The 27,969-nt window shown below is 39.3% G+C and overlaps 2 protein-coding genes across 2 annotated transcripts in view; one reads left to right on the top strand and one right to left on the bottom strand.

The window, feature by feature from the left end:
* Window positions 1-27,969, bottom strand: part of SYN2 (synapsin II) — a 184,586-nt gene that overhangs the window by 69,924 nt on the left and 86,693 nt on the right. Inside the window, exon 5 of the mRNA XM_027748521.2 lies at window positions 27,042-27,131. Within this exon, the coding sequence (XP_027604322.1) occupies window positions 27,042-27,131 (90 nt within the window). The remainder of the gene's footprint in view (window positions 1-27,041; window positions 27,132-27,969) is intronic.
* On the top strand, window positions 349-24,400 carry TIMP4 (TIMP metallopeptidase inhibitor 4). Its single transcript, XM_027748522.2, has 5 exons — window positions 349-673; window positions 14,817-14,914; window positions 19,948-20,062; window positions 20,739-20,863; window positions 21,003-24,400. Exons 1-5 carry the CDS (start codon window positions 544-546, stop codon window positions 21,198-21,200), a joined length of 666 nt encoding a protein of 221 aa, XP_027604323.1. The 5' UTR covers window positions 349-543; the 3' UTR covers window positions 21,201-24,400.

Below are 27,969 nucleotides of genomic sequence, written 5' to 3'. Positions count from 1 at the left end.
CCAGAAGTGCAGGGGAAGATCAGGGCCTGCAAATGAAAACTGAGCTTAAAACAGGACAGCTTTGTTTACTAGACCAAAAAAGAGAAGGTCGCAGGATTGGCTTTTAAATCTAAACTGGAAAGAAACTTTCTAGAACGAGATAAAATCTTTCTTCTGCTAAATCATATAATCAGCTTCAGATCCTCGTACCAGCTGGTTTTGGATTATTAATAGCTGTGCTGGCCCGCAGCTGGCTAAGGTAAGCGCGGGCTGTCACCAATGATGCGCTCGTTCTTATGGGAAGGCGGAGTTAGGAGTCGGTGACGGGGCCATAAATAGGGGTCCTATGGAAACCAGGCGCGAGTTACCACGAGCCAACGCTCCGAGCGAGCATTAGAGGGTTTGCCTGAACCCTCCGCGCCCGGGCCGGCGAGCAGCCGGGGCAGGGATCGATCCCACATCCCTGCGGGAGGCCGGCATCGATCCCACAGGGATCCCACAGGGAGCGCACAGCCGCTGGAAGCGCAGCTGCGGTGCCGGGAGCCCTTCCCCGGCGCGGGCAGCATGAGCCCCGCGGGCAGCACCGTGGTGTTCTCCGCGCTGCTGCTCCTGACGCCCGGGATTCCAGCGCTGGTGGAATCGTGCAGCTGTGCCCCCGCGCACCCGCAGCAGCTCCTCTGCGACTCGGCTCTGGGTGAGTCCCGAGGGCCGGGGGGCATCCCACGGGAATTCCCGGCTCCGGGGGAATCGGCTCCGCCAGGTGCCTTGGGCTCTGCCAGGATCTTAAAACCCCACTCTCCTAAAGAGAGGGCTACGGCAAAATGTATGCCAGAAGCTGTTCTGCTTTCCCAGAGCGTTCTGTGGTTACAAATTGCTGAAATTGCTGTGCTATAGAGTGGCTTTTTCTGATTTCTAACAGAGAAGCGGCTTCTTTCAGGTCCTAACTTAAGAGTACGCAGGGAGGAATACCCGGGCTTTCAAATGGCTACTCTTAGCAGTATCTGTAAGAGAATATTCTACCTAAAATATGCCTGCTATGTGTAAACTGTGCATATAGATATTTCTACAGCACTTTGGGGGGAAAAAAACCCAAACAAAAAAACCCACAAAATAAAAGTCCCCAGTGCCAACATGCCGAAACATTTGATCTTTGTTCTGCTAAACTACAATTTCTTTAATTTATTCTTGGGGTTTTCTGGAATTTTCAAAAAATACTCGAGCAGGAAAGTGATAGGCCCTTTATTTTCTGCAGACAAACTGGCTACAGCAGCTCTGTATAAATATAACTTTCCAGCCTTTGGGACAAATGTGTTTCATGATATTCAGTCAGCACTGTGCTTGAGACTAAAGATCACAAAATTAAAGTGCATGGGGATGGGAAGATGTGACACTTTGCAGTCTTTTGATTTCATTAGCTCAAGCTAAGGCTGGTTAACTTCCATCGGGTGTGAACAGTAAATGTAGAACATGAGTTTCCAAAGTGTCACAGAATTAGCATCTCTATGGGACAGGCAATACCTTCTGCATACTGATTCATTGCTTTTATGCCCTGACAGAAAATCTTTGTGGCCACTACAAACTCTAAGCTCTGTTTGTGGCCATCAGTTAAATTGGTTTTTAATCTGCCCATGTTAAGCAATCTCTTTCATGAAATTACCTACGCCAGACATTACACACTTGGGGTTGTTTAAGGAGTGAAAGGAAATAGAAGCTGTGCTACCAGGAGCTCAACTGTATGTGTGTACATTTAACTGTATGAGTCTGATGCATTCCTGTACATAAGAAAGTGACAGTTTTTCAATAGACTTAATGTAGAGATTTTCCTAAATACACAATTTTATAGTATAGAGGAAACTCAATATATATCATAAGAATGGTTTCTCTAATGAGGATTGCCCATAATGAATATTTTAAGATTTATCCCATTCTGAGATATATTTTATGAATGGCAGCTATATCATGCTACTTTTTTGCAATCTTCAGTATTTAAATATAAATAAATAAAACTATGTTTGGACTTGATGCTCAAACTCTCACTTCTATAAATATTCCTATTTAAGTAAACTGCACCTTTTGGCTAAGAAATGTTTATGTCAAGGATCCCTTTGTTCAATATTTGTAATTTTAAAATAGCGTTTCTACATATTATAAAACAAGAGATGAAGGTAATTCCTCATATAAATAAATGTTTTTCTATATGCATTTGCATATACACACACATAAACCCAGCTCTAAGCATTTACTGGGTTTGCTTTGGCCACAATATTTTGCATAAGCTGAGCAAAATCCCTTTTAAGGAGCTGGAGAAGGCCAGTGGAGCTGCCTGCCCTGTGTGAGAGCAAACTCCATGAAGCAGCTTGGCAGAGACAGCTCCTCCATCCCAGTGCCAGCAGCCTTTGTGCCTTCCCCCCAGGCTGTGGGCTGGGACTGCCCATGGGAAGGGGCAGCATGAGGCTGGAGCCCTGGACACACACAGCACATCCCCTGGGAATTAGGGCTGTGCCTCCACAGCTCTGCCTTGTGACCACACCTGTGGTCTTTGGGCCACCAGCATCTAAAGAGGGACTGTAAAACAGCAAGTCTGCCATGCAGACACATATCACAAACCTCTCCTGGCAGCAGCACCACACTGAAAGACTCAACATTTTCATACTTCCAAAATACTGATAAAGAAAGGAACAGCCACTCTTCAGCTACCCAAGTCCAAGAGATCTGAATGCTAAGCCAGTGACATGCTGAGCCTATTTTATTTCTTTCATTTAAGTTCATCCACCTATGTACCCACAAATACAGTCAAGTATTTCCTTGCAGAATACACCCCTAGAACATCTTATTAAAAACAAAAAAACCCCCACACTATGCCTCTAGATTCCACAGTAAAAATAGAGACAAGTCTCAGGTTTGCTCATGGAGCTACCAACCATCCCCTTGCCAGTTACTGTGCTATTTCTCAGTTTCATTCCATAACTGTAACATTTTTAATATCCTTTAGGATGACTTGTGATTTGGGTGGAGTGAAAATGGAGGTGGAGGGGGTTGAATTGACAGACCTTACTTGAGCCACTAACTGAATGTGGGGAACAACTCATCAACCTCAGTGTTTATGAGACCCAAGGAAAAAAACAAGCAGAGAAATTAATTAAGTCCAGGACAAACTCTTTCACTTTTCCTTTTGTTCAGGTGATTAGTGCTGCAACACTTTTGTCTTCTAGGGCTAGGAGGCTTTTGTGGCTTTACTCTCTAAATGGCCACAGATGCCACACAACTGAGTAACCTGGTAGCGATAATGGGCTTCCTGACAGACCTGGGGGCAGAGGGAGCTCCTGGTCCTATGAGGTGCTGCCTAAACCTAGAATAAGGGATGAGTGCAGAGCCCTACAGGTGTTAGAAGGTTGTACCCCACGGGAAGAACAGTAAATCAGGAGCGTTGCACTGGTCCTGCCATTCACCTGCCCTTGGGTTTGCTCATCTGACCATGTAGCCTTGATAGGATGTGATTTTGTACCAATTTGAGCAGTTTTTGTGAACTTCTCAAAAGTTTTAAATTTCCCTTCAGACAGAGGTAACTCCTCATCAGCAGGAAGTGCTGAGCACCATGAAATGCACACCTTTTGTTAAAAAAGGGAGATACATTCTCGTGTTCCTTTAAATAGTGCTGAGGCCCTCCTAGAATGTGCTGGATGCCTTCAGACTCCAGCAAACACCTCTGCTTTCCAACAGGACTTTCACTGGGAACAGAGAGGAGAGGTTTATTAAACTTTCACTAATTGCACTGCTAATTGTCAGCACTGACCCCTATGCCCAGGTTTTCTCCTCACAGAAATGCAATGTGGGCAGGATATGCTGATCAATATTTCAAATATTTCACTATAGTGCCAAGCCAATACAACAAAATTCTTCTGATAATTGTTTTTTTCTGGAGCAAAACACGGATGCAATTGGGTTTACCAGACAATGCCAAGACAACAAATTTCCCTTTTGCCACTGACTTTGGCTTCCTGGCCTCAATTCTAAACCAGCGAGAACATCAAAACAGACAATCTGTAGAGAGAAATGGTATTTGTGGAGAGCACTGATACCTTTCTAAAGTCTGGCACTTCTAATTCATGATGATTTTCTCCCTTAGGCATAAGCAAGGTTATTTTTTTGACAGAAGGATAAATATGTAAACACTTTGCATTTCTTAGCTCTGTAACACCAGTTCCCAAACTCAAAGTCAGATTTCTTATTTAAATTGTCTTATTATTGTTTTTTTCTTAAGCATATATTAAAAATTATATTTTTACTGAATATTGGGCACCACAGTCCAACAGAAATGATCTGGAGTACCAATAAATACATAATATAGCTTCAGAGAATAGTTCTGTAGTTTTGCAGAAGAGTGGCATGTTTCAAAATACGACGGAAACTTTACAGCTGGAGCTTGGCAGCATTTTCAGCCTGTTAAAATCTCCCAAGATCACTGAGATCAAGCACTGTAAAGATGTGCCCAATGATATATTAAATTTTAATCACATTTAAACATAACAGTAAAAATTTCTTTAAGTACGCCAAAATTAAGTTTTCAAAGTCAGCTCTTCTGGGACAAAATTACAATATCCTATTTCTTTATTATTGAATTTCAAATTAAAACTTTCAGAGCTCAGTGTCCCACAGTTTTGCCTCTCTGCAATATAATACTTGAATAGTACTGGAATTGATTAATTTGTGCATCATTAGTGTGGGAAGTAACTTTGCCTGATGGGAAAAATCAACAGATGGAAAATGTATTGGAAATGTGGATGGTACTTCTTCCAGGTTAGGGAGAAAAGGGGAACAGTGAAATCAAAGCAGTTTTTACGTTTTACTCTTACTTCTTTTGTGTTATATGCACTCACCACACCCCTACTCCCACAGCAGTGTGACTGTGCAGGTCTGGTTACTGCACGTGCTGGTTGATGGGCACCTTCAGTGGGGGGTTTGACACAAGGTTATCATTGAGGTCACCAACCTTCACGTGTTTCGGGGTACAGTGTTCATACAGACAGTAACAACCCCACCAAAAACCATGATGCAACAAACCCCAGTCTTCTGTGAAGGTTTCAGCTGAGTCCCATAAAAATGTAGACCCTTGATGCTGTTGCTTGGGGGGTTGGGCAGGACAGCCTGGCTGTGGGAGACCCTGGCAGGACCCGGGGTCACAGGTGACTCTTCCAGACACCCCGACAGCCCTGGGGTCACAGCTCACGTCTTAGAGTTGTCTACAGCCTTCTGGACTTGGCCATGGCATGGAAAACTGATGGCACCTGGTGTACGACCTGCATTTATATTATTGTCCTACCAAACAGAGCTCTAGAGTGGAAATCAGTGACCATAATGCATTTCTAGAGTAACCTGTCACTGACTGGAAAAGAATATGCATTTTCTTATTTCTCAGGGGTCCCCCACAGGAATGGAAGATGAGTTTTTACTCCAAGAATTGTGAATTCAAGGACAGAAGTGCTGTTCTAGTTCTGTCTCAAAGAACAGGCATAGCACTGCACCTGAGCATGGTTCTTGCAAGGATTATTATGAAAAAAGAAGTGGTGAGACTGCATGAGTGCCATGGAAGGAGCATGCTGTCAGAGCTGTATCTTCAGAGCTTTAATTATATTAACCAATCAATCCTCTTAAAACAAGCTAGAAATTATATTAATCTCAAAACTAATATTATTCATATTTGGCAGGTTTAATGCACAGGGGCTGATAATATTATGTCCTCAGCAAGGGGCTGAGGGAAGTGGAGTTCCAGTCCTATGTGTCCCATTAGTGCTCAGAAAACAGTGCTGGTAGGTAGGAGTCATTAACAGTCACTCTTCCCTATGCCCACTTTTTTTTTCCATGACAAATATTGAGTTCATTAACAAAAATTATTGAGAAATAGACATTTCAACCCATTTTTCATCTATTTTGGCTATCAAAGAAGAAACATAGAGTAATTTTTATTACTTGTTTCTTATATATACTTTTATATAAATTAATAGAATTTTCAAATAAAATTTAAAAAACCCTGGACAACGTGAATCCTAGTAAGTTATTTAGTTTAAAGCAGTAAATGCTAATGCATTTAGAGTGAAGAAAAAACACCTGCCACCCTGCAAAGGCCCATCACTGGTACAAATGCCTGCGGATTACAATTAAGGCATAATTGCAGTACATATAAATTTCTTGGCATCATAGCCTGAAACTTCTAAATGCTTTCAAAAATACTGGCTGCTCTGACTGTGGAGATGCTGTGGAGTTAATCACTACTTACAACTCCATGTGTTTGTACCTGTCTAGCTGCATGTCCAGTGAAGCACCTCAGCGTTCCTATTCCATGAATTGCTGGAGTGCTGCCACGGGAATAGCAGTGAGTCCTTCCATTTGCAGCTGACATTTAACAAAATGTTAGTGAAACAGCTTCCTAGGACCCAGATTGAATCTCCTGTTTGGGAGCAGAAAGAATAAGACCTGAATAAGACCTACAAGTAACTCTACACCTGCTTGAGGGTTTAGGATAGAAGCAAACACTTACTTCAAAAGTCCTTGGGAAGTTACTTTCTCAGCTCTGAATTAAAGACTTAGCATGCCAATAGCATGCAACTCTAAGAAATATTTCCCATGTTCTGTAGATGACTTCTCTTCAAAACCCTGCTACTTAAACAGGAAAATGGGGCTCGATCTGGGAAAAATGCAGTTGTCCTCCTTCCCTTTGCTTGGCTTTTCATGGCATTGTTCCCAACAGTTCAAAGTCACAGCGGTGAAACGCAGTGGCATCACAAAACTGAACAACAGTACAGATTTTTAAGGAGCCAAATCCACTGGATTGACATTCCTGTCAATTTGAACGTAGCTGAAAACTGTAACATAATTTAGTTTTAGTGAAAAAAAGCAGAGTTGGCTATTGTGCAGTAGAATGAAATCTCAGAAGAATTAAGCTGGTTGCCTGATTCAGAACTCAGTAACACCAACTTGTTGCTGTGTTCTTAATGCAGGATAAGAAAGCTAAGAAATTAAGTTACTTTTATTGAAAAGCATGTGTTGTAGTGCCGGGAAACTAAACCCCATCCTTTCAAAAACAACATTCTACACACACCAGCTGGAAAACAAAATTCAAGCCTAGAAACAAAGACTAAATATGATGAAACAGAGAACATGAAAGACTGTAAAACTCTTAATCCTATTATTCTCCCAACTTTAATCCCTAACTTTCTCATTAAAAAGTATCTCAGCAATGTGGGGTTTCTTCCGCCCGGAGGAAGGGCCAGGCCACTGTGACTGGAAATCCACAATAACATCATGTATGTTGTTCTACAGACTTCAGAACAGAAAGGGAGTGTTATTCTTCAGCTGAAATTAGGCAGATGTTGATTACTAGTCAAATGATGTGGTATTTGAGGCTTGCAAAGTAAAGAGAAATATTTCTGGTAACATGAGCAGCAGCTGTAAAAACAGTGCAGAAAAATAAAACTGACCTTGAACAACATTAGGAAATCATGGTAGTTTTTAGGTAATATTTAAGTTAAAAGAATACCATACATCTGTTAAAAATACACTTACCTCTTCTATTTGAAAGTTTATAAAAACTAGATTTTAAGACCTCACTCTCATAAATGGAATGTATTCTTCTAATTAAAAAAAAAAAAAAAAAAAACACCACATAATCTTCTGGTTTAACAAGGAAGCCAAACCCAATCAACTCTTGCCTTCAACACAAGGAATTTTTGCATCCTGAGCCAAAAACACAGAGATCCACAAAATCCTGACCTACCTGAGAGTCCTAATGAGCTTAAATATGGACCTTCTACATTCTGAAAGCCTCAAATGGAAATGCAGTTTGGATGCAGAATAGCACAGATCTGTGTTAATAAAACACTTAAGAGTAACCAAATTCTGCAAAGCATTTACATTGAAATATAATACAGTGCAAATTAACATCCATATCAAATGGTAATAAAAAAATCCTAGGTATCTGTTTAATCAATTTTGAAAATACTCATAGGTTTTTCAAAAATTACAATGAGGTTCTTTTTAGCCCACGTGACAAACCTTCACTCAAAGGCTTTGGTTTCTCAGTTACAGATATGATTCTTATCTCACCACACTTCTCATGTAACTGGACACACCACTAAGACCAGGCAATACTCATCCATACATGGCTTTCCATAGAATAAAGGGGAAAATTATGCTACTGTTACAGTCACATTCTTCAACAAGCTCTTTGTTTACAGATCCAAAACACTTGTGTCCAAATAGTCCAAAAAGTTCTCCTTTTCTGATTTCTTGTGATTTCAGAAACTGTGGTTCAGTTAAGTACTGCACTGATGATTTAGTTATCTTACAGGTGGCTATAAGCATTTATTGATGGAATATCAGGAAACTAAAATGCAAAGCAGGGAAAAATGAAATTGCCTTTATGTCCTAACTAGCAAAACATCTTTTGAACAAAAGATTCCTTGATTTTGGGTCTAGGAGTTGTGGAGGAAGAGTGAATATTGACAATGTAGACTTACAGATAAGAAATCCATCCTGCAAGCCCACAGGAGAAGAATTTTTTCTCAGAATTGGGCCATCTTTGTTGCTGCTCATTCTGTTTGCATCTAGAATTGAACTTAGTACCACAGCTTCAAACATCTGAGTTGAGTTACAGCTGGGAAGTGAAACTACTGTTTGCTGATCTGTCCTGTTGAAAGATAAATTGACAGATGAGCCATTTGCTAAACACATTTGTTCTTTTTTAGCTGTTTAAAGATCATTCAAAGAACATTCAACACTGACTGATTCTCAAAAAAGTACAGGGATTAATGTTAGGTTTCCTTTCCCAAAAGAATCAGAGTGGACTAGAATCTCAGTGGATATCCTGAAGTAAACATCTTTCTCTCTACTGAAGTCTGAAACAATTAAAAACTTGTGAAATAATTCACAAATTAACACTGCAAAAGAATTGTTGCAGCCTCCTTGATGTTGTAAAGCATCAAAAGCAAAGAAAGCAAGCAAAAAGAATGAATACTACAAACAATTTTTCACAGGTGATGATGGCAGCCAGCAAATTTTGATTAAAAAACCCAAAACAAAACTAATTGGTGGTAAAGCATTTGGACAGTTATGGCAGAGGTGGTCTCTGGATGACTGGAAGTGTTCCAGTGAATTCATAACTACCAGATTCTGAAAGATCCAAACAAATACGAATTACTTTGCAAAAGTGCAAGTTGCCTGAGTTCAGCTCAGGCTGCTTACTGGAATTAAAGATAAGGATTCACATGCCCCCAGGCTGAAAAGCAAATACCTGAAGCAATAAAAAGTAGCAGAGCTTTTGCAAATGTAGAGTACAAACCTTTTTTATGCAGTACAGACAACCTCAACCCAAAATGTGTAAATGGAGCTCCAGCACTAGCAGAGTCTTTTTTTGGACTCAGAGTAGAGAAAAATGAAAAAAAAATACAAGTGGGAACAAGATAAAAAATAATGGCATTTTTATGAGACTGTAGTTGGCAAATCCTTCAGCAAGAACAGAGAAACCAGAATATTTGCAGTTCAGAGACTTGCTCTGAAAAGGTTTTAAACAGTTCAAGTTAAGGACAGCTTACTGATCCATAATATCCTCACGGTACTGGCACATAATAGTGTTACTCATTGCTTTGTTGCACAAAAACACAGCAGCCACGATCCCTGCTCCCAGGGACGTATGGAACACATGCAGAGATTCCCCCAATTTCTTATCATCCCAATGGCTACACTTCCTCCCTTACTGAGGGAATAGTAAGTGAATGCTCAAGTACCTACACACAGAACAGGTACATCCTCTATATTTCACACACCTCTCTTGTAGAGATTTCAAATGACTGAGATGGCACTACTGCCAATCGTTTTGGAAGTCAACATAGGCAAATCAAATACTGAAACACAAGTGTAAGAAAACCTTAATTCTCCCCAAACTTTCTAAAGTCTCTAAAATAATCTGCTTTAAAAATTCAGTGTGTATGTAGAAGTATATATTGGGTATTAAATGACTTATTTTAATGTCAATCAGTCCATAAATTTTGTCTCCTTTTGGACAAATTGCCTTCTTTTGGAAGCATTAGTGATACCTATGAGTTTCAAGCAGTTACAATGCTCCTTCTGTATCGCCACTGCTCCTTTCTTCATTTCATACGTATTTTGAGAAATTATAATATTTTCCATATCCATGAATACATAGTACATGAATATTTAAGCAGGTTAATTTGCTTTCTTCATTGGTGAGACTCAAAGCTTTACCATAAGTAAATGTGGCAAGGAAGTGTGAACAACTGAGTCAAACAGATGGCAGAGAAAGGGAGAGTGGTAATGCTGAACACATGGGACAGTTGCTCTAAATTACAGAAGAAGACTCCTACAACTTCTTGTCTATTTTGGGATTTTTTTAGGCAATACAAATCAGTGGCCAATAGACCATATTTTACTTAGAATTCTATCCAAGATTTTTATCTATTCTATCTTGTGCAGTATTGCTTTAAGTGGGTTCATTAATTTTTGTCTGTTGTGACAAATTCTGTGCAGATTCCTGTTCTTTTTTGATCATTCATTCTCCTTGCCTGCTGACTCTTTCCCCTCTCTGCAGGAAAGTCTAGTTCCCTTTCTGAAGAATAAATTTCTTTGGTCATATCTCTCACGAAACACAAGTATTCCACATTGTGTTCTCAGGTTCCTTGGCAGCTCTGAGAGCATTTCTTGCCAGTATTCTTCTTCAAGAGACCAAGAGCATTTCAGACTGGACCATAATATAGAGGGTACAGTACCTATGGCCTCTAGATGCAAATGAGGTCAATGAAATAGTGTGGCTACACCTTCTCTATGGAGTTTCTCTTGGGCTCTTTGCATTATTTTACCATAACTTGACTTTAGGTGAATACAGTAGACGAGGCCAGTTCTGCCCACAGACTTTTAGTTAGTTTGCTTTCTGGTTGTTCACATTTAAATTTTTGGCCAGTGAGAGACACCTGAGTTAAACTGGAGGCAAATCTGATCTGCCTCCAGACATGGTGGCCAGGTAATGCTGAATACAGGCATTGCACCTGGAGCAGCTGTTTTGTGACAAGAAGGAATTAATTACAGTTCCTCCTGGGAATTCAAGGTTCCTCTCTGGTCTCACACTGAATCCTCTCCATTAATTCACCTCCCAGACTGAAGATGGGCACTGCTGGAAATCTCATTATCCGATATGTCCCCAGTCTTCTCTTACAGAATACACAGATTTTAGCATTGTATACAACAAGTGACAGGGTGTTAATAAAATTCCTTCTTTTTTTTTTAATCCTACACTAAACACCTGAAGGCAATCCCCTGTCCTTTGCTTGTGAGGATTTGTTAATAGACAACTCTTGGCTGAGTTTTGTTCTGGCTGTAACGTAACCTTGTGGCACCACCACCACTGTACTGCAGGCTTTAGGTATTTCCAAGCAGTTTATCCCAATATATAAATGATTACTTTAGTTGAGCAAAGTTGCCTGTCTTCAAACACTGGGACTGCGACCAGAAGGTTAAGTAACATAATCTTACCACTTGTTTAAGTACAGTAATACTATATAAAATATTATAATACAGAACATATTATTTCATAATTCTAACTTGTAACAATGAGAGTAATTCTTCAATCAAGAGGTTTCCCTCTGTTACTGCCTTAGAAATAACAGTCTAAAAAGATACTACTTTTAGGAAACATATGAATTTCAGTGGACAAAGTGCAAGTATTTGCTCTGTTCAGATTCCAGCTCTATCTGTGCCTTGGTATGGGCTCTCCAGTTCTTTGTGTCTTTTCTCTTGAATCGTATTTCCTTGTGTTTGCCTCTGTAGTGGGGTAAAATCAGTCTCGTGGCAGTGAACTTCTTATAAAAAAGCCCTTAGTGTAAGTACTTCCTCATGATCATAGAAATCTCTAACACACAAAGTGATGGTGCCGTTTATTTACAGGTATTAATTAGTGTAGCTTATTTCAGAGGGAAATCACCCAGCTTTAGGAAAGATGCACTTAATATCTTTCTGTTCTTATTATATATAAACAATTTTGGATTGTATAAACCTCAACCCTTTTCTCCTAGCTGTATTAAACACAAATATATCTGATGTTATACCTAGTAAGTTCTGTCTTTTATCCAGTTCAAAATGACCTTTCATGCATGTAGAAATGGCTGGAAGAGGTTTTTTATTACTGAGGAAAGAAGGAATAAATATATTCCTAACACACCTGTAACACTGACTGCCCAAGAGCCAAGCTGATTTACTAAACAGAGCACTGGTCTCCTATAACTCACATTAACTCCCTCTCGGTTCGGTTCCCGCAACAACCAGCAACTACAAAGTAGGCAGAAATGTTTAAATTTTATCAAATTTGATTTACAGCATATGAATTCCACGGAAAAGCTACATCCCCCTACTGAAATATCAGGGTGAAGTCTTTTGCAAAACAGTCTGTATTTTCAGTGCAGAACAAATCTGAGGCCGACAGGATTACTGGCATTGGAATATCAAGGCTATGCATATGTGTTCCATATATGCAAATTCCTCATAAGGAACCAATAACTGCCTGACAGATAAAATGATATTATTACACTAAACAACCAGAGGCTGTTCTCATTCACACAGAGGAGAAGCCAAGACAGCCACGGAATACTTGAAACCGTGTCTTGAAAAGAAGTGCAGACTCAGAGGAATCCTGAGTCCTGACCACCCTCTGGACCACGAGTGAGGAGAGGGAGATGGCCAGGCCCAGGAATGCTCCATCAGGAAGTGCTTGTGGTTAAAAACAGAAGCAACCACATGAATCAGAGGTTTCAGGAGACAGCTAGACGACATCGATTGAAAAAAAATATTAATGCACAGAAAAAAAGAAAACCAAGCAGGATTAAAAGGCCCCAAAAGATCTGTGTGAATCTGAATCTGGTTTCAGGAGAACAGAAGAGTAAAATCCAAATAACTAGAAATTTAGACATCCTGTAATAATAAAACTTTCTTACTGTTAAAAAAAAAAATCCAAAGCTCGATTTGGTTTTCCTTTGCCATCTGGAAGCTTTCTCTTAAACAAATGAATGAAACACACACAACACAAAAATACTTTTCACTTTCTTCTACACATCCAGTAAGAGATCTCTTAATGACAACCCCCAGAATGTTGGTTTCAGCTTCTCACAACTCCATGGAGACCCCTGCAATTATCAGTGATCATCTGTAATGTTCCTCTCAGATGCTAACAAGTAGAATTTAATAAAAATAGGAAAACTACTAATGTTTTAACATCAAACACAAGGGGGAATGTAGTTTTAATTATCCTAAAAATGTTTGCATTGAGTAGGCAGGAAAAGATTTCCTGCATATAAACCATGTTATGGTACTGGGAAAATAATGGAGCTCAATCCTGTTTTCTCAGGCCTTACCTTCAATATTGAACAGACTCTTTAAGGAGAAAACCCTTTTTAAAGCAGTAATGATGGAAAGAAAACAAAACATGATTCTAATTTGTCCTTGCCAGCAGTGTAGTACACACAGTCCACAACACTTTTCCTCTGGAATTAGATCAAAGCTCTGAAGACATACTGTTAATTTGTGGGAACACAGCACATCTGCAGATGATTAAAGAGACGCTGCCACTTACCATGTGAAATGAGGAATCTGCTGCTCAGATTTAAAAGAACTCTTTCCTTCCAATCCATAAGTCTCAAATGCTCCTTAAAAAGAGTTTAAATGGCTTGGGAGGAGGGATGACTGTGCCAAAAGATAGAGGACCTGAGCTTTGAAGCTGGAGGTATCTGTATCACGTTGGTTATTACATCGACTTTGCTCTGCTAATGAGCGAGGAAATGAGAATTGCCCGTGATGAGGTGGGACTGACCTCTCCCTGGCTGGGTTTCAATCTGTGTTTTTTATTCTTTTCCTTTAGATATGATAAATATGAGGTCAATCTATCAAAGAAATGGTTGGGGTTTTTTTGTAAAAGCATGATTTCAATGTCACAAAAATTTTCCTCTATCTGGCCTTTGCCAGTGTCTGTCCATGCAGGCACAGATTGTTTGTTTTACAAGCCCCTCACCTGCAGAGGAGCTGCAGGAGTCACCACCCAGAACAGAGCAAAAATAGGATGCTCAATAATTTGGGGGGATAGAAGTCCCCAGAGGGATTTTGGCCATATACCATATTCTTAGAACCTCGTTATTCACTGTGCCTAATAGTCCTGGCATATTTTAAACATCATACACAAGAGAGATGCCCCAAACAAAGAGAGGAGAACAATCAATTTCTTCTTTCATTAAATCTCATACTTTCCTTGATTAAAGAACAGGAAATAAAGTGTGTTAAAAGAGGGAGGAATTGATTTATACAGGTTTACACAACTGATGATGTGCTTTGTTAAGCTTCAGAAAAGCAAATAAAAGTCTATTCTTGACTTCTGATTTTATGCATAAAATCAATGCTTTCGTCTGGCACAGGCTTTCAGTGTTACTTCAAGTCTATTTAATTGATCAACAATTCTTCTGTCATCAACAGAAGTGTCCCTTTCCACACTGATTATAATGATGGGTATTTTGTAACATTCTATGGGATTCAAGTCTTTCAAAGATTTTGATGGAGAGTTTTTGTCAAAACTGAGTGGTAACATCAATCAGATTTCCAGATTCATGGGAATTCAGATTTACATCACAGGCAGCCCATTTATTTTTATTTTCAGGAGTTAACTTAAGGTAGTGATCTTATAGTAAGAGCTATAAGTGTCAAAACAATGCTAAAATCTATCAAGATAATTTTTGGTTTTGCTTGCAAAATGAGGCACGTGCTTATTTGCATTTAAATCTTTCTCTCTATTACAGTGATTCGAGCAAAAATATCCAGTGAAAAGGTAGTTCCTGCCAGTGATGATCCCCTTGATACCCACAAAATGATCCGGTATGAAATCAAACAAATAAAGGTACATGGAATCACTCTGCTCTTTTGAAATTCAATGGTCATAACCTCTGTATATGACTAGTTTAGCCTAAAACGCTGGAAGCTGAAAAAGACCCAGTTAGACCTGGGTGAACTACACAGAATAAATCAAAGGAGGGTTTAAAAAAAATGCAAAAGAAAAAAGCAGAAGGCTGTTCTGACATTCAGGAGCTGTTTGTCAAATAATGATATTTTGATGACAATTTTATTATTCACAATTGCTTAAAGATGACTTGGAAAGAGTCTAAAAGAGCAAGGCCCTATGTTCACAGTGAATAGGGATATTTGCAGGAACAGGAGTCCTTCCCTCATATTAATATAAACCAAACTCCATTTTTATGAAAGTTGCTAGGGAAGCAAACACCAAGTGGGAGCACCCAAAGACACAGTCATTCAGAATCTCACAGGATTTTTCCATTATTTGTTCAGCTCCAACAGGGGGATATATTCATTAATGCACTTTAAGAAGATGCATCTTGGTCCCCTTCAAGTCACTGTTGAACTCTCACTGATGTTAAAATAATCATGATCTACCTGTTTCTGGAATACACAAAAAATAGTCTCTCTAAATTTACGTGTGTGAGTGTGCATTAGTGGGGTGGTTTGGTTGGTTGGTTGGTTTGTTTTCCAGGCGGTTTCACCTCTCATTTTTCACTGAATATTGTTTTATATTATTTGCACTTTTACACTTGCTGGAACACTTAAGAAAATCCTTATGAATAGCTACATGCTTTTGAAAGAAAATTCAATCATTCAAGCTATATCAGTAGATCCCCTCACAGGATCTACTGAGAAAAATCTACGGTAAATAAGGATGGTTATCACACACAACTTCTGTTAAGGTTTTAAAGCAATTTCAACAAGCCAGTCTTTACATTGCTAAAACAAACTCCAAAGCTCTTCACAATCTGCCACTTTCTGTCTTCTTAAATACTAAGGATATATTCAAATGTTTCTTTACAGAAATAAGCACATAAATACCAGAGGAATTCTCCTTCTCCCCATTAGCACTTTAATGTTCTATTGCTCCTCGGCAACACTTCAGTAATTTTATAGAAATGCAAATCATCTTATGCTTCAGCACAAACAAGAACAACGGAGAAGTCTAGTCTGAGTGATTATTTTCAGTCTATAATCCTGTACTTCAGTAATAGTACACTGAAATCTCTGAAATACATTTGTATATCGAAGCTGTTCTGGAGTTTCTCCCTATTTTTCACAAGTGGAGGCCTATTCAAAACTCAGCATCAGTTAGAGATGTTTATTTAATTCCAGTCAGCTTCAGAAGGCAAGTCAACTAGGACTGGACAAACCAGAGAGATCTATTTTCAAATAAAAGATGCCCTACATTATTACATGAAACATTAGACTAACAAATGGGTCTGAATTGTCCCACCCTTCAAATTCTTTCCTCTGGCCAGAGGAGTTCAGAGGAGGCAGGAGCCGAGCCTTCCCTGGCACTCAGCTGCCTTTGGACCCAGGTCTCTGCTCCAGGCACTGACCAGCCTAAATGGAAGGATTTTGGTTTGAAATCTCCACCCCACAGAGCATGAAAGCACACAGGAGCTCTGTGACCTGCCCATCCTCTGTGGAACTGAAAAAAGCCCATAAAGGCAACTGTGCCTGATAAATCCCACAGCAGAGACAAAGAGTGAGGCAACCTGTTATGTTCTAGGCATGTAATTCAGAGTTGGTGTGTGGGCAAAAATTGAACATGACCGAGCCTACTGAAAAATTACTGAGAAATACATTTAAATTAACAGAAGTTTAACAGAAAATTCTTTACACTGTAAAGCACTCACCACATCACAAAAGTAAAAAGAGTGAGGAATTTTAAATAGCTCGTGCCTGTAAACATTTGGTAAATGTAAAATAATCAATAAAAAAAAATATAATGGTGTACAAAGTCAGCCAGATTTGGCCATCTCCATGGAATGGGACAGCTCACAGCCTGGCTAGTAATGGCACAGAAATAGCTGGGCAGAGATCCTCAGATGGAGCCTCGTGGGTCGGTGGCCACACTCCTGGGTAACTGAGAATTTGCTGGCTACAGCAATTAACTTGATCACACCATTTCTCACCTCAGGTGATAACATTTAAAAGAATCTAAATCCACAGTGCATGTCAAAGGGTCGAATATTCTCTGTTCACTGTTACAGTCTTTCTTCTCTGAGTGCTCCAGAGCCCTTTCTCCTGATGACCCGAAGGACAAACTGCAGGGCCCTTGGAATGGCCAGTGGCACTGCCCACGGACTTGGGGCTAATCCTGTGCAGGAACACGTGCAGGATGGGGGATAGGCTAAGAACTTGTTTATATAGCACAGAAAGGAAGAACAGACTCTCTAATCATCTCTTTTGAGCTAAAAGATGCATTGAACTAAAATACGATTATCAACTCCGTGTGAGTTTTGGTGAATACTTTTTAGGCTACTCACATATTCACACTTCCCTCATCAGTTCTTCTCCCCTCTTGGAAAAGGAACACAGAATCTGTGAAGGTTACATTTTACTGCAACTGAAAATTCAGCAAAATGGTGCTGTTTCTCTGCTCTGGGCTCTCTGGGTTGTTTGACATGTAGCAGTAGTGTGGCTTGCTTATGGTAACCCTGTTACAAAAATTATATTCCTGTTATTTTAAATTCCATGCATTAGGCTTCACATGAAAACACTGCTATTTTAGTCAGAAATATTAAACATTCTTTTGATATTAATTTCTAGAAATAATAACAAGGGGGTTTATTGATTTTATAGAGATGGGTTGGCATATCGAGAAGCCATAAATTTTTTCAATTGCTGTTCTTATTTACAGCATTATACTAAAGAGAGGAGATAATATGTGATTTATATGCAATTGAATATGTGTCTATATAATATTATCATGACTGACTTGGTCATCGCACTTGCCCCAAGGAGCCAGCTACACATTAAAACAGTGCCATGACTAGATACGTGAAATCAACAGTTTTTACCAAATTAAACAAGTATAAACAAAATTGCTAACTATTTCTCACGAGGTGCATGGATGGAAACCCTCTGAGAGAACCAGACTGCTTTTCCAAGGGGTGGGGTCACTCCCAGTGGGAATATGAGGAGATATTCAAGCTAAACATGAAGGTATCTACACTTTACAGTGACACCTGCAGTTTTAAAACTAGATATTAATCACTATATAAAGCTAAGAAAATAAGCCATGATATAGTTGAAAAACCTTAGAGAAGAAAGAAGATAGAAGAATGTAATTACTAGAACAGAAACATGCCTGAGACACTGGAAGTAATACAGATGGTTTTTTAAAAAGGAGTATTTTAAAATTTTAAAGCCCTGGCTGTGTGCTGGTCTTGGTTACACCCATCAGGAAGACAAGGACAGTGTAAAGATAGATGTTAGCACCAGGCTCACACCTCTCTGTTCCCCTAGTTCCTCATCCTGTTTTCCTACCTCAATGAAGCCCTATCAGGAGCCCAAATGTGCACAGTGGAAATCAAACCACAGAGAAATATCCAAGCTTTCAGGAGATGAGAGAATACTTTTGAGAAGATCAAATATGATTGACTGAGTTAAGCAGAAGATTATAATCTTAATAAATGCTTTAACAAATATATAGGTCAAAACCTAAGATAAGTCAGACTGCAACTTCAAAAAAACCATCCCAACCAAGCAACCAAAAAACCTGCAACAAAACAAACATCAATCTCATTTAAATATTAACTAGACCTCTATTATATTTTGCTCTGTTTGTTGAGGGGTTTTAATAAATAAATCAATTTGTGTTGCCTGCATAATGCCTCTTAAGTTATTTGAGATCAAGGGATGAACTTCTGTGCTGGGCTGCCGCACCAGACTACTTTTACTCTAATAAAATTAGGCACATTTTCCTCATCATTACAGAGGGTTTTTGTGATTTTCTCTGCTGCTCTGTACAGGATACCAGTTTGTTTTGTGTTTTGCTTTGGTTCAGTCTGTTTGGTTTTTTTTACTTAGGTGTTTCAAATCACATTTAATATTTTTGGACCCGGAGCCTGGTGACAACGTTGACTCTTTTCCTTCCATAAATAAGGCTTCAGAAAAACCAACATATTACAGCGTGTTTTCTAGCGCCCCGTGCTATTTAAATCTCCTGGGAGAATTTGAGTAAAACACAAACACATTTTCCAGTGACACCAGCTGCAACTGGGAGAGCTGCCCTGGGGAGCTGTGAGTCCTGCCATTGTCCCCAGCTGTCACCACGTGCCATGATGTCACCCCAGGCCGCTGGGTTTGGTGAGGTCACGGAAGGTGATGACAGGCTGACCCTTCTGAGGCTGAGCCTTCTCACGTTGGGGCACAGTGAAACTTGTTTGGATCTTTTAATGGTTTATTTTAAAGATTTCTTTTGCAGTTGAAAATGCTGATTGAGGAGCAGCCACTCTGAAAACTGCTTTGATCCTGATCTATCCATTTTGGTCCTGTAAAACCTAAGAGCTGGATCCCATTTTCCAACAGTTATTTGAGAAGGTCCCACGGATCAGAACTCTGGATATGGAAAACCAGCTTGCTTTAGTGACCAAATAGAAGAACAATACTAAGTTCCTCAGCATGTCTAATGTCCCAGGAGATACCCACCATTACACTGATGAAAAGAAAATTTCCCATATTAATATACTGAGAAACATTTGCATCTTATGATGCTGCAGCACCAAGGTTGAGATGATTGATGTCTCTGCATTGCTCCTTAAATGGAACATGACAGTAGAATATAAATGGAAGGGAAAGCTTTAACAATCCATTAAAAACACTGAAAAAGTACATTTTAAAACCTATAATTTAAAAAATGAAGAACTACCTAATTTCCTTCTAAAACTCTTGGAAATGTTTTAGTCAGTGAATTGAAAGGGTCTAATTGTTGGTGTTTTCTCATAGAATTTTGGACTTTGGAGCCTTCCTTAAAGAGACCATCTATTTCTTTCAGCTGCTGTTCGCAACTGTTTTTTCATGGTTTTCCCCCACGACTGACTTTCTGTTTCTATTAATTTTCAGATGTTTAAAGGATTTGAAAAGCTCAAGGATGTCCAGTATGTCTACACCCCTTTTGATTCGTCACTCTGTGGAGTGAAATTAGAAGCCAACAACAAAAAACAGTATCTTCTAACAGGTAAAATATGGGGCCCTTCCAACTCAGCCTATTCTGTGACAACTAATGTACCTGTAAAACCAGAAGTAACTGCTTAGATTGAATTTGCTAAAACATGCCAGCCCTTGTTAAAAAGGAATGTATGTATGTACTAAACACAAATACAATGAGATGTACAAATTGTGTTAAGCTGTAGTTATAGTGTGATCTTCCATGTTTTCCATCCTTCATCCAACAATCTTAAAGTAGTTCCAAAGGAAGCGAAGGTCAGTAATAATTAGTAAATAGAAAGAACAATGCCATTATTATTTGATTAAAACCAACAGTACTGATTTCCCCAGGAATGCACACACGCATAATGAGACAACACATGCTATGCCTGTGCAGATCTGGTGTACTAAGGAACTACAAATTTTTCTATAGAGTCCTAAAATCTTGTTTACCATTTGCATCCATCTCTTGCTGGCAGATTATTGGTATCTTTTGAAAAATATCCTTCTTAAATCTTTTACATTTATACAGCATGCAGTCAGAAGAATATTCTCTCTGTTATGATTAAATTAATTTTTAAAAAATGTTAAGTATGACTAACCTGGTGCAATTAGTAAAAAACTTGAGGTATTCTTACACTTCTGTTTTAGTATTTAGAAAACACTTTTAATTGTTTGGCTTATATTTTGTGTTTTCCACGCTGCAGGCCAAATTTTAAGTGATGGCAAAGTCCTCATCCATTTGTGCAACTACATTGAACCATGGGATGATTTATCCTTGTCTCAAAAGAAGAGTCTGAATCAGAGATATCAAATGGGCTGTGGCTGCAAGGTGAGTACAGAACAAAACAGTGCCTGTGGTGGAGCCACCTGACAGGCACCAGCAGCTTGCAGTGGTGGGAACTGTTCTCTTATAAACAGCATTTTAAGGAAAGCTGCGAGGTGCTAAAGCAATGCACTGTTTCCCACAGATAACCACCTGCTACATGGTGCCCTGCTCCATCACTGCCCCCAACGAGTGCCTCTGGACAGACTGGCTGATCGAGAGGAAGCTCTACGGGCACCAAGCCAAGCACTACGCCTGCATCAAGAGGAGTGATGGCACCTGCAGCTGGTACCGAGGTGGGCCCCCCCCCGAGAAAGAGTTCATTGATATCAGCGAACCTTAAAACCAGCACTTCCTAAAAAGCCTTGGAGTCTCATTCCATCCACCACTGCCCACTCCCAGCTTTGAACTGCCATCGTCTAATGTATCTGTTGCTTAGAAACACAACAAATTGTCCTGTACAGTAAAGTCCCAGTCTGTGGGACTGGCACTGGCGTAAGACAAGGGACAAACCTCCTGGGGGTACCTACTCTGTGCTGTTATGCTTTGCACAGAGGCTTGAGCTGAGAAAGCTCCTCTGTGTCCTCCAAGGCATAACAGGTTCCCTTTGCCAATATGAATGTACAAGAACAAAAGAGTTGCCAGAATTTGTCCCCCGTTTGATAACCTACAGATTGAGAGCACCCCGTGTTGTATTCCAAATCTTTCCAATGAACTACGGAATGTTTTATAGTACTATTTTTTTCTGTATGAAAGTCTTTGATGCAAAAGAATTATTGTACAGTGTATATGTAAAGTATTATAACAATGTGCTATTAAAAAAAAGATTCACAAATATTTCCTTACCTGTTGAAACAAGTTGAACCCTTCTGGGATTAAAACAATCTGTGCTCCACATTTTGTATATTCCTTATGTCACAGCTTTCTTTATCTACGGAGTTGTAACATTCAGTGATAACTAAGCTAAGAAACAGCCTTGATATACAAAAGCCTCTTCCCAACTCATCATTCCTATGGACTAGCCACACCTTGCTGAAAGAAAAGTCAGATCTTCTAATGCTTCAGCATTTCATGGAACCAACACAAATGATGATAGGCTGAAACTGCTCATATTTACAGAAAACTTGTCCACCCTCAGGGCAGCTGCAGCACTTGCTAATGCCTCTCTCAATATGTGACCAGGTCATTGTATTCCAGCACTGTTAAAAGCCTTGGCTTTAGAAACTCATGTGAAAACGTGCAATAGATACTGCACTTACACAGCAAGTGGTTTCTGAAAGCTCTCAAATATTTGATCATATTTAATGATTTTTCATTCATGAATACCTATTGTAGTCTGTCACAGTGAATTTGGCTGCTCGTGAACTTGTACTAGAGAAGCGTTACAACACATTTTGCCTTTTATTTTTTTAATGCCTTAACTTTTCTAAATTGATTCCTGTAGCTAGTAGCTAATCTCACACATATCTAAGTTTACAAAAGTAATTAAATTCACAGCGGTGAAACTTCAGAAACTATTTCAGTAAATGCCAAAGTTCAGACAGTTGTCCAGCTCCTTGTGTCCCAGAAACTGGGGCAGAACCCTCAGGCAGGGTGGGAATCTCTAATAGCTGCCATCTCTGATGTATTTTACTCTCCCCAATTTTCTATATTGGATTTCTTTCACTTCATTCCAATTTTGTCTAGAATTACTCTTGAGTGTTCCTTACATGAGACTTTAGAACACAGGCAGAGATTTAGACAGTTCTGCTCTCATTTGGTTGGATCAGGTCTATTTAAAGGGTTAACACCCTTTACTGGCTCCTGTTAACCCCAGGGTGACATTCCCAGCCTGGGGGCTCAGTCAGAGCCACCACATTATTGCTCAAGGGTTTTCCAAATAGTTCCTCAAATCTGTTTGCTGTAGACTCCTAATAAAACCACTGGGACTTGAACTTGCAAATAATATGTGCACATCTTTAAGTGCACAGACATCTCTCATGCCATTCAATTCAACGAGGTAGTAGTTTGGCCATGAAATTCAGCAAGTCCCATGCAACACAGAACAAACACACTAAGGTATGATGCACTGGATAAATAACAGAGACCTGAAAGAAACCTCACTGCACAAATTATTTTTGTGACCTATTTTCACCTTTTTAATGTTTATTTTGACTATTGCACAAATGCATATTAAAAGGATAGGTTTCAAAACGCTCTTCTGAGAATAAATATCGTTGTTTTCTTTTTCTGGGGCTAAATTTATACATTTCCAATGAAATGCAAATGGTGCAAGGCCAACAGGAAGGTATGTCATTGTTTCTTTCAGGAATATATGTCCTATAATATATAAAAGTCAATGTTTCACTTTTTATGCACTGTAAATCAGTTGTTATTTTAATTTACAATCCTAAATTAAAACACCATGTTTTTATAAAGACAAAACTAAAATTACCAAACACTATTCATTTGGACCATAGATTTACTATGGCTACTTATATAAATGGAATAAAAAGAATAAAACGGCTTCACTTCTTCCAAAAAGAATTGATATTGCAGTGAAAATATTGGCAGTGCTGTGCATTTATATTACTAATTTAAAGAAAGACTTAAAGCCAGGCCTTATTTCCTCATGTCAAATCAGAACAATTCCTAGAGAAGCCCATGAGAGCTTAATAACCACACAGTGTCTGAGTCAAGCACAGGGCTGATTATTATTCAATACACGTCCAGTGTAGCATTTGTTTCCAAATCCATTTTGATGTGATGCTGTCTTTTGGACAGCACTCTGCAGTAAACAGATATTTTCTGCTTTTTAACTCAACATAGTTCTGTTTCTCTTTCAGTTTTAGAGTAACTAAACCTTAAACTCAACTCACCCGACACAGATTGTCTTCTTTGTGTGCCTTGTACAAGTAAAGGTTTTCTTTTATATTTATGAACAGACTGTAATACAAATTGTATGCCATAATTAGTTTTAAACACATTTTATATTTGTCCTGCCATAAAATATCCCACATGAGGTGTTTCACAGTTAGTGGCTGTCGACTTTGATTTCTGGCTGAGCATAAATCTGAACAAACTCACCACGACGGGTGGCACAAAGATTATTTTTCTCCCTCATGTCAATAAATATGGCAAGCAAAGCTTTACAAAAACCCCTCTCAGAACGAGTTTTTATTTTCCCTGAGATTCAGCACTGAGAAAGATTATGAAAAGGCTTGACTACGATGCGGCATCATCAATATGTTATTTTCCTATCAAGGTTTTTACTGTAGTGGCATTGATATATTATCCACGGCGGATTATTTTTACAACACTTTATTTTTACTTCTTGAAAACATATGTGTTTATATGAAAGGTTAGAGCAGGAATATAGCCTGGCACAACACTTGATTCTAATTTGAAAATGACTCACACAACTTATGATAAGATTAGGGAATAGAAGAGAGAAGGGAGATTGTACAGATCAATGGGGAAGAAACACCACCTTGAATATTGCTGGCTTTTTCTCAATGTTCCAGTTAAGTTTTAATTAAATTGTTCAACAATTCTGTTGAAAAAGCCATGTTGTCTTTTTTTTCATGACAGAGAACATAAGAGGTGGGAATATAATGAAATAAAGGGAACTAATTACTGAGGGAAAGGCTGGAGATATGACTCAACTACCAATGAGTTCAAAAGCCTTACAGCGTTTTGTATAATCAGTCTGGGATGAATGTTTCTGTTTCAAAAAGTGTTTCATTAAAGCAGCTCCATTTTTACACAAAAGAATGGCATCTTTGTTTATTTACCTTTTTTTGCCGGCTAAAGACTCGGCACAAACCATCAGCAGAGTGTGAAAGAAGCAGAGGAAAGCCCAACACAGGCACACCTCTGGCACGCTCAGCTGAGCCCTCCATTCCCAGAGACTTGAGGCTTTCTCCTGCTCCCCCATCGCCCCTGGGCTGGTTTGCACTGTAGGGGAGGGAGAGCTCCCTAAGGTTTCCCCTTAAGGAATAAGAAAGGAAGGAGCAAACACAAGAGGAACTACAGAAAAAATATTTTAAACCATAATTTCCGAATTCTGTATAAGCAAATGAGGCCAGCTGTTATTAAAGGGTTCAAAAAAATGAAACAAAAAATAAATAGCATGATATGTTTTCAGTTCAGCAACAGAATACTGGTATCCAGACCATCTTAGAACCCATTCTAGAAATCTGAACAGTGTTATCTTGTACCATGTTGCCTGATTATTTCCCAAGCCACAGAGTTCCAAATCCTTTCTTCAGAAGGAATAAAACCAAAGAAATGAGCCCCATCAGAGTCAGTTATTGCAGCACTTGTAAGCCACATATGGCAATGCGATACCCAAACGTGTTAATTTTCTCTAGATTAACATTCATTACATAAAATATGTAAAGAAGATTACTCAGCTGTGGAGAACAACATTCAAAAGTTCAAACAAAAGGCAAATAACTTAGCAGCTTAGACTTTAATGAGCATATAGGGGAACAAAGGGGGGGGAACCACTGACACAGTTGTTATACTCCACAGCAAAATATGTCATATAAATTTATAAATCTAAAACATTAATTCTTGCCCCAAAATTATAGGATATGCTCTTTGTTTCTATGTACTGCAATTTAGTAATGCGTTCAAAAGACTTGCTTTTTCAATAAAATCATAGACTATCTCCAGTTAAGAGTCATGGAGTCCCACAGGACTGCCTACAACTAAACCATACACCCAAGAGCACCATCCAGATGCTCCTTGAATTCTGACAGGCTTGGTGAGATGCCATGGCCAGTTCCCTGGGGGGCCTGAATAGACGATAAAATAACGAAGAAAGAACAATAAACTGCAAGCAGGAAATGACAAACCAGATAAGAATATCTTAGATATTCTTAGGAAAACAGATCTAAAAACTTATCACTATTTAAAAAAGCATCTTGCAAAATGAGATGTGGTTCTGCCTCTCTACCGGTCACGAAGGAATGCCTAAGGCAAAAAACACTTCCTGTGCATTGTATATTTTCCTGACAGATCCATCAACAGAACCCCCTTTCCCTCTGGAAAGATCTGACCGTCTGGGACAAAATCTAGACCTGCTGCTCCAAATCAGTACCTTTGGCTCTATGAAACCTCTGTGTGCCACCTCACTGTGGTGAAATCTCCTCTCAGAAGTGTCATATATGACAAGAGAAGTGGAAACATCTGTGAATTCATAATCCAAAGGAACCAGAGAGAACCGGAAAAGCAGGATGAAGAGCCATCCTGGCACTCTTGCAAAAAATACAGCAGAACTGCTCCATACTGTGTTTGTTACCCAAGGATGAGGCAGATGTGGGAGAAGGAAGAGTTCAGAAGGGATCTCAGTCATCTGCTGTTCCCGGGGCTTACCTGAGGTCCCACCTATGCTAACAAAGTGCCAGCCAGAGTCTCAGGACAGACTCACAGCAATGACAGCTTAGGGACCTTGCACAAACAGCTGACTCACAGATATATCCTGACCTTGCTGCAGTACTTGAATCCCAGCTGTGGGACGTATACTGAATGGATTAGATTCTACAATAATTGATGCTTCTCTGCCAGGCTATTCAATCAGCAAAGAGCCTCTCTCTAGTCTCTCTCAGCGTTTCCTCTCGAGAAATATACTCAGGAAAGAATTTCTGATTAGAAATCCTAAGAAAAATAAGAAAAGAGTGATGGCAGTATAACACAGGTCATGAGTAAAGGTCATTCGTGTTATTTTTAAGAATGCATTTATGTCTGTAAGGGACTGGGAATCAATGTTGGCTCAGGTACATGAAGATCACAAGTAAAAACCACCCTGACTTTAGGTGAATTCAAAGCCCCACACTAATCAGCACACAGCCTTGTGCATCATCTCCAAAGACAATAAACGCTTTGAACATATCATAAAGGACTGGGGTGAAAACAAACCAGAGAAGTAACTCTCGCACTTTAACGGCTGTTCACTGTCTTTATCAGCATTTAATCTCTTCAAGATGTGAAGCTGGTTAGCTGAAAAATTACTGCCTTCCCATCTGAGAATCCTCCAGCTCACCATCACAATGCTTTCAAGTGGTCACTCAGTCTCATCCCCCTGAAAGCTTTCCACATGGCTTTTAAAATGGACAGTAAATGGGAAAAAGGACCAGTGTGTTACAGTTATTGCTTTACACAGACAGGAAGTGTATTTAGTGTTGCTATTTGCACCTACCATTTCCTTGTGATTTGGGTAGAACGTTTGCTCGATTAAAGGGAACTTCTCGGGACCCAAAGTTTTGTAGACAGACACCAGCTGGGCAAACTGCAAAATAAAGCAAAACAAAACAGAAAGCTTAGGAGAGAAACCACATTATACCCAAATGATCTCATACTGTCGTTTTGCTTCTTGTCTTTGGTGTTTCATAAACTCAGCAAATCCACACGCCCAGTACACGTGGCCTTTCTACTCCTCTTTCCCCCACACACCTTTTTAATCCATCCAAACTGGGATTTCATGTAGAGATCAACACCGAACAACATCTCTAAGAGTTAAGTCCTCACAGGTACAGAAAATGAAATATACTGGAACACTGGATTTCAGATATCTCATTGTCTATATATTTTAAACTGATTTTAATACTGATAATAAAATCATTATAACTTTACCTTTTCTACTGTCTTTAATATAAAAACCAGGTTTATCATTAATTTAGTGTCTGGTACCCCCCTGACATTGAAACACGATTTTGCAGACTTGGCAAAGAGATAAAAGCAGTAAGTGTGTCACAGTAACAGGTCAGCTGAGGAACAAACAGGGGAATCTTAATTTCCTAGGCTGCAGCCTTGTACCACATGGCCACCCTTCCACCATCAACAAAGATGTGGATAATTTAAAAGGCTCCACGTTACATCATTTCCAGTAATGTCTATTATACAATATTCTAATATAATATTCTATTAATGTTTCTGGGCCCTTTTGGTGGCACATCCAGCCTACCTGTACTCTGGGCTGCAGTACCTTAACACAGAAAGCAAAACAACATTTACACACAAAAAGACAAAGGATTCTTTATTAAATAGAAATGTCTTTGGGGGCTGTTCTTCCTCTTTAGTGAGCAGATAACTCTTCTCTTGTAGGGGTTCAAAACCGACCTCACTCC

The sequence above is a fragment of the Pipra filicauda genome, unplaced genomic scaffold (genome assembly GCF_003945595.2).
Source record: "Pipra filicauda isolate LSUMZ 115617 unplaced genomic scaffold, ASM394559v2 scaffold309_size868695_pilon, whole genome shotgun sequence".
In the NCBI taxonomy this organism is placed as follows: domain Eukaryota; kingdom Metazoa; phylum Chordata; class Aves; order Passeriformes; family Pipridae; genus Pipra; species Pipra filicauda.
The sequence above is the reverse complement of the archived record's forward strand: the minus strand, read 5'-3'. Positions and strand labels throughout refer to the sequence as shown.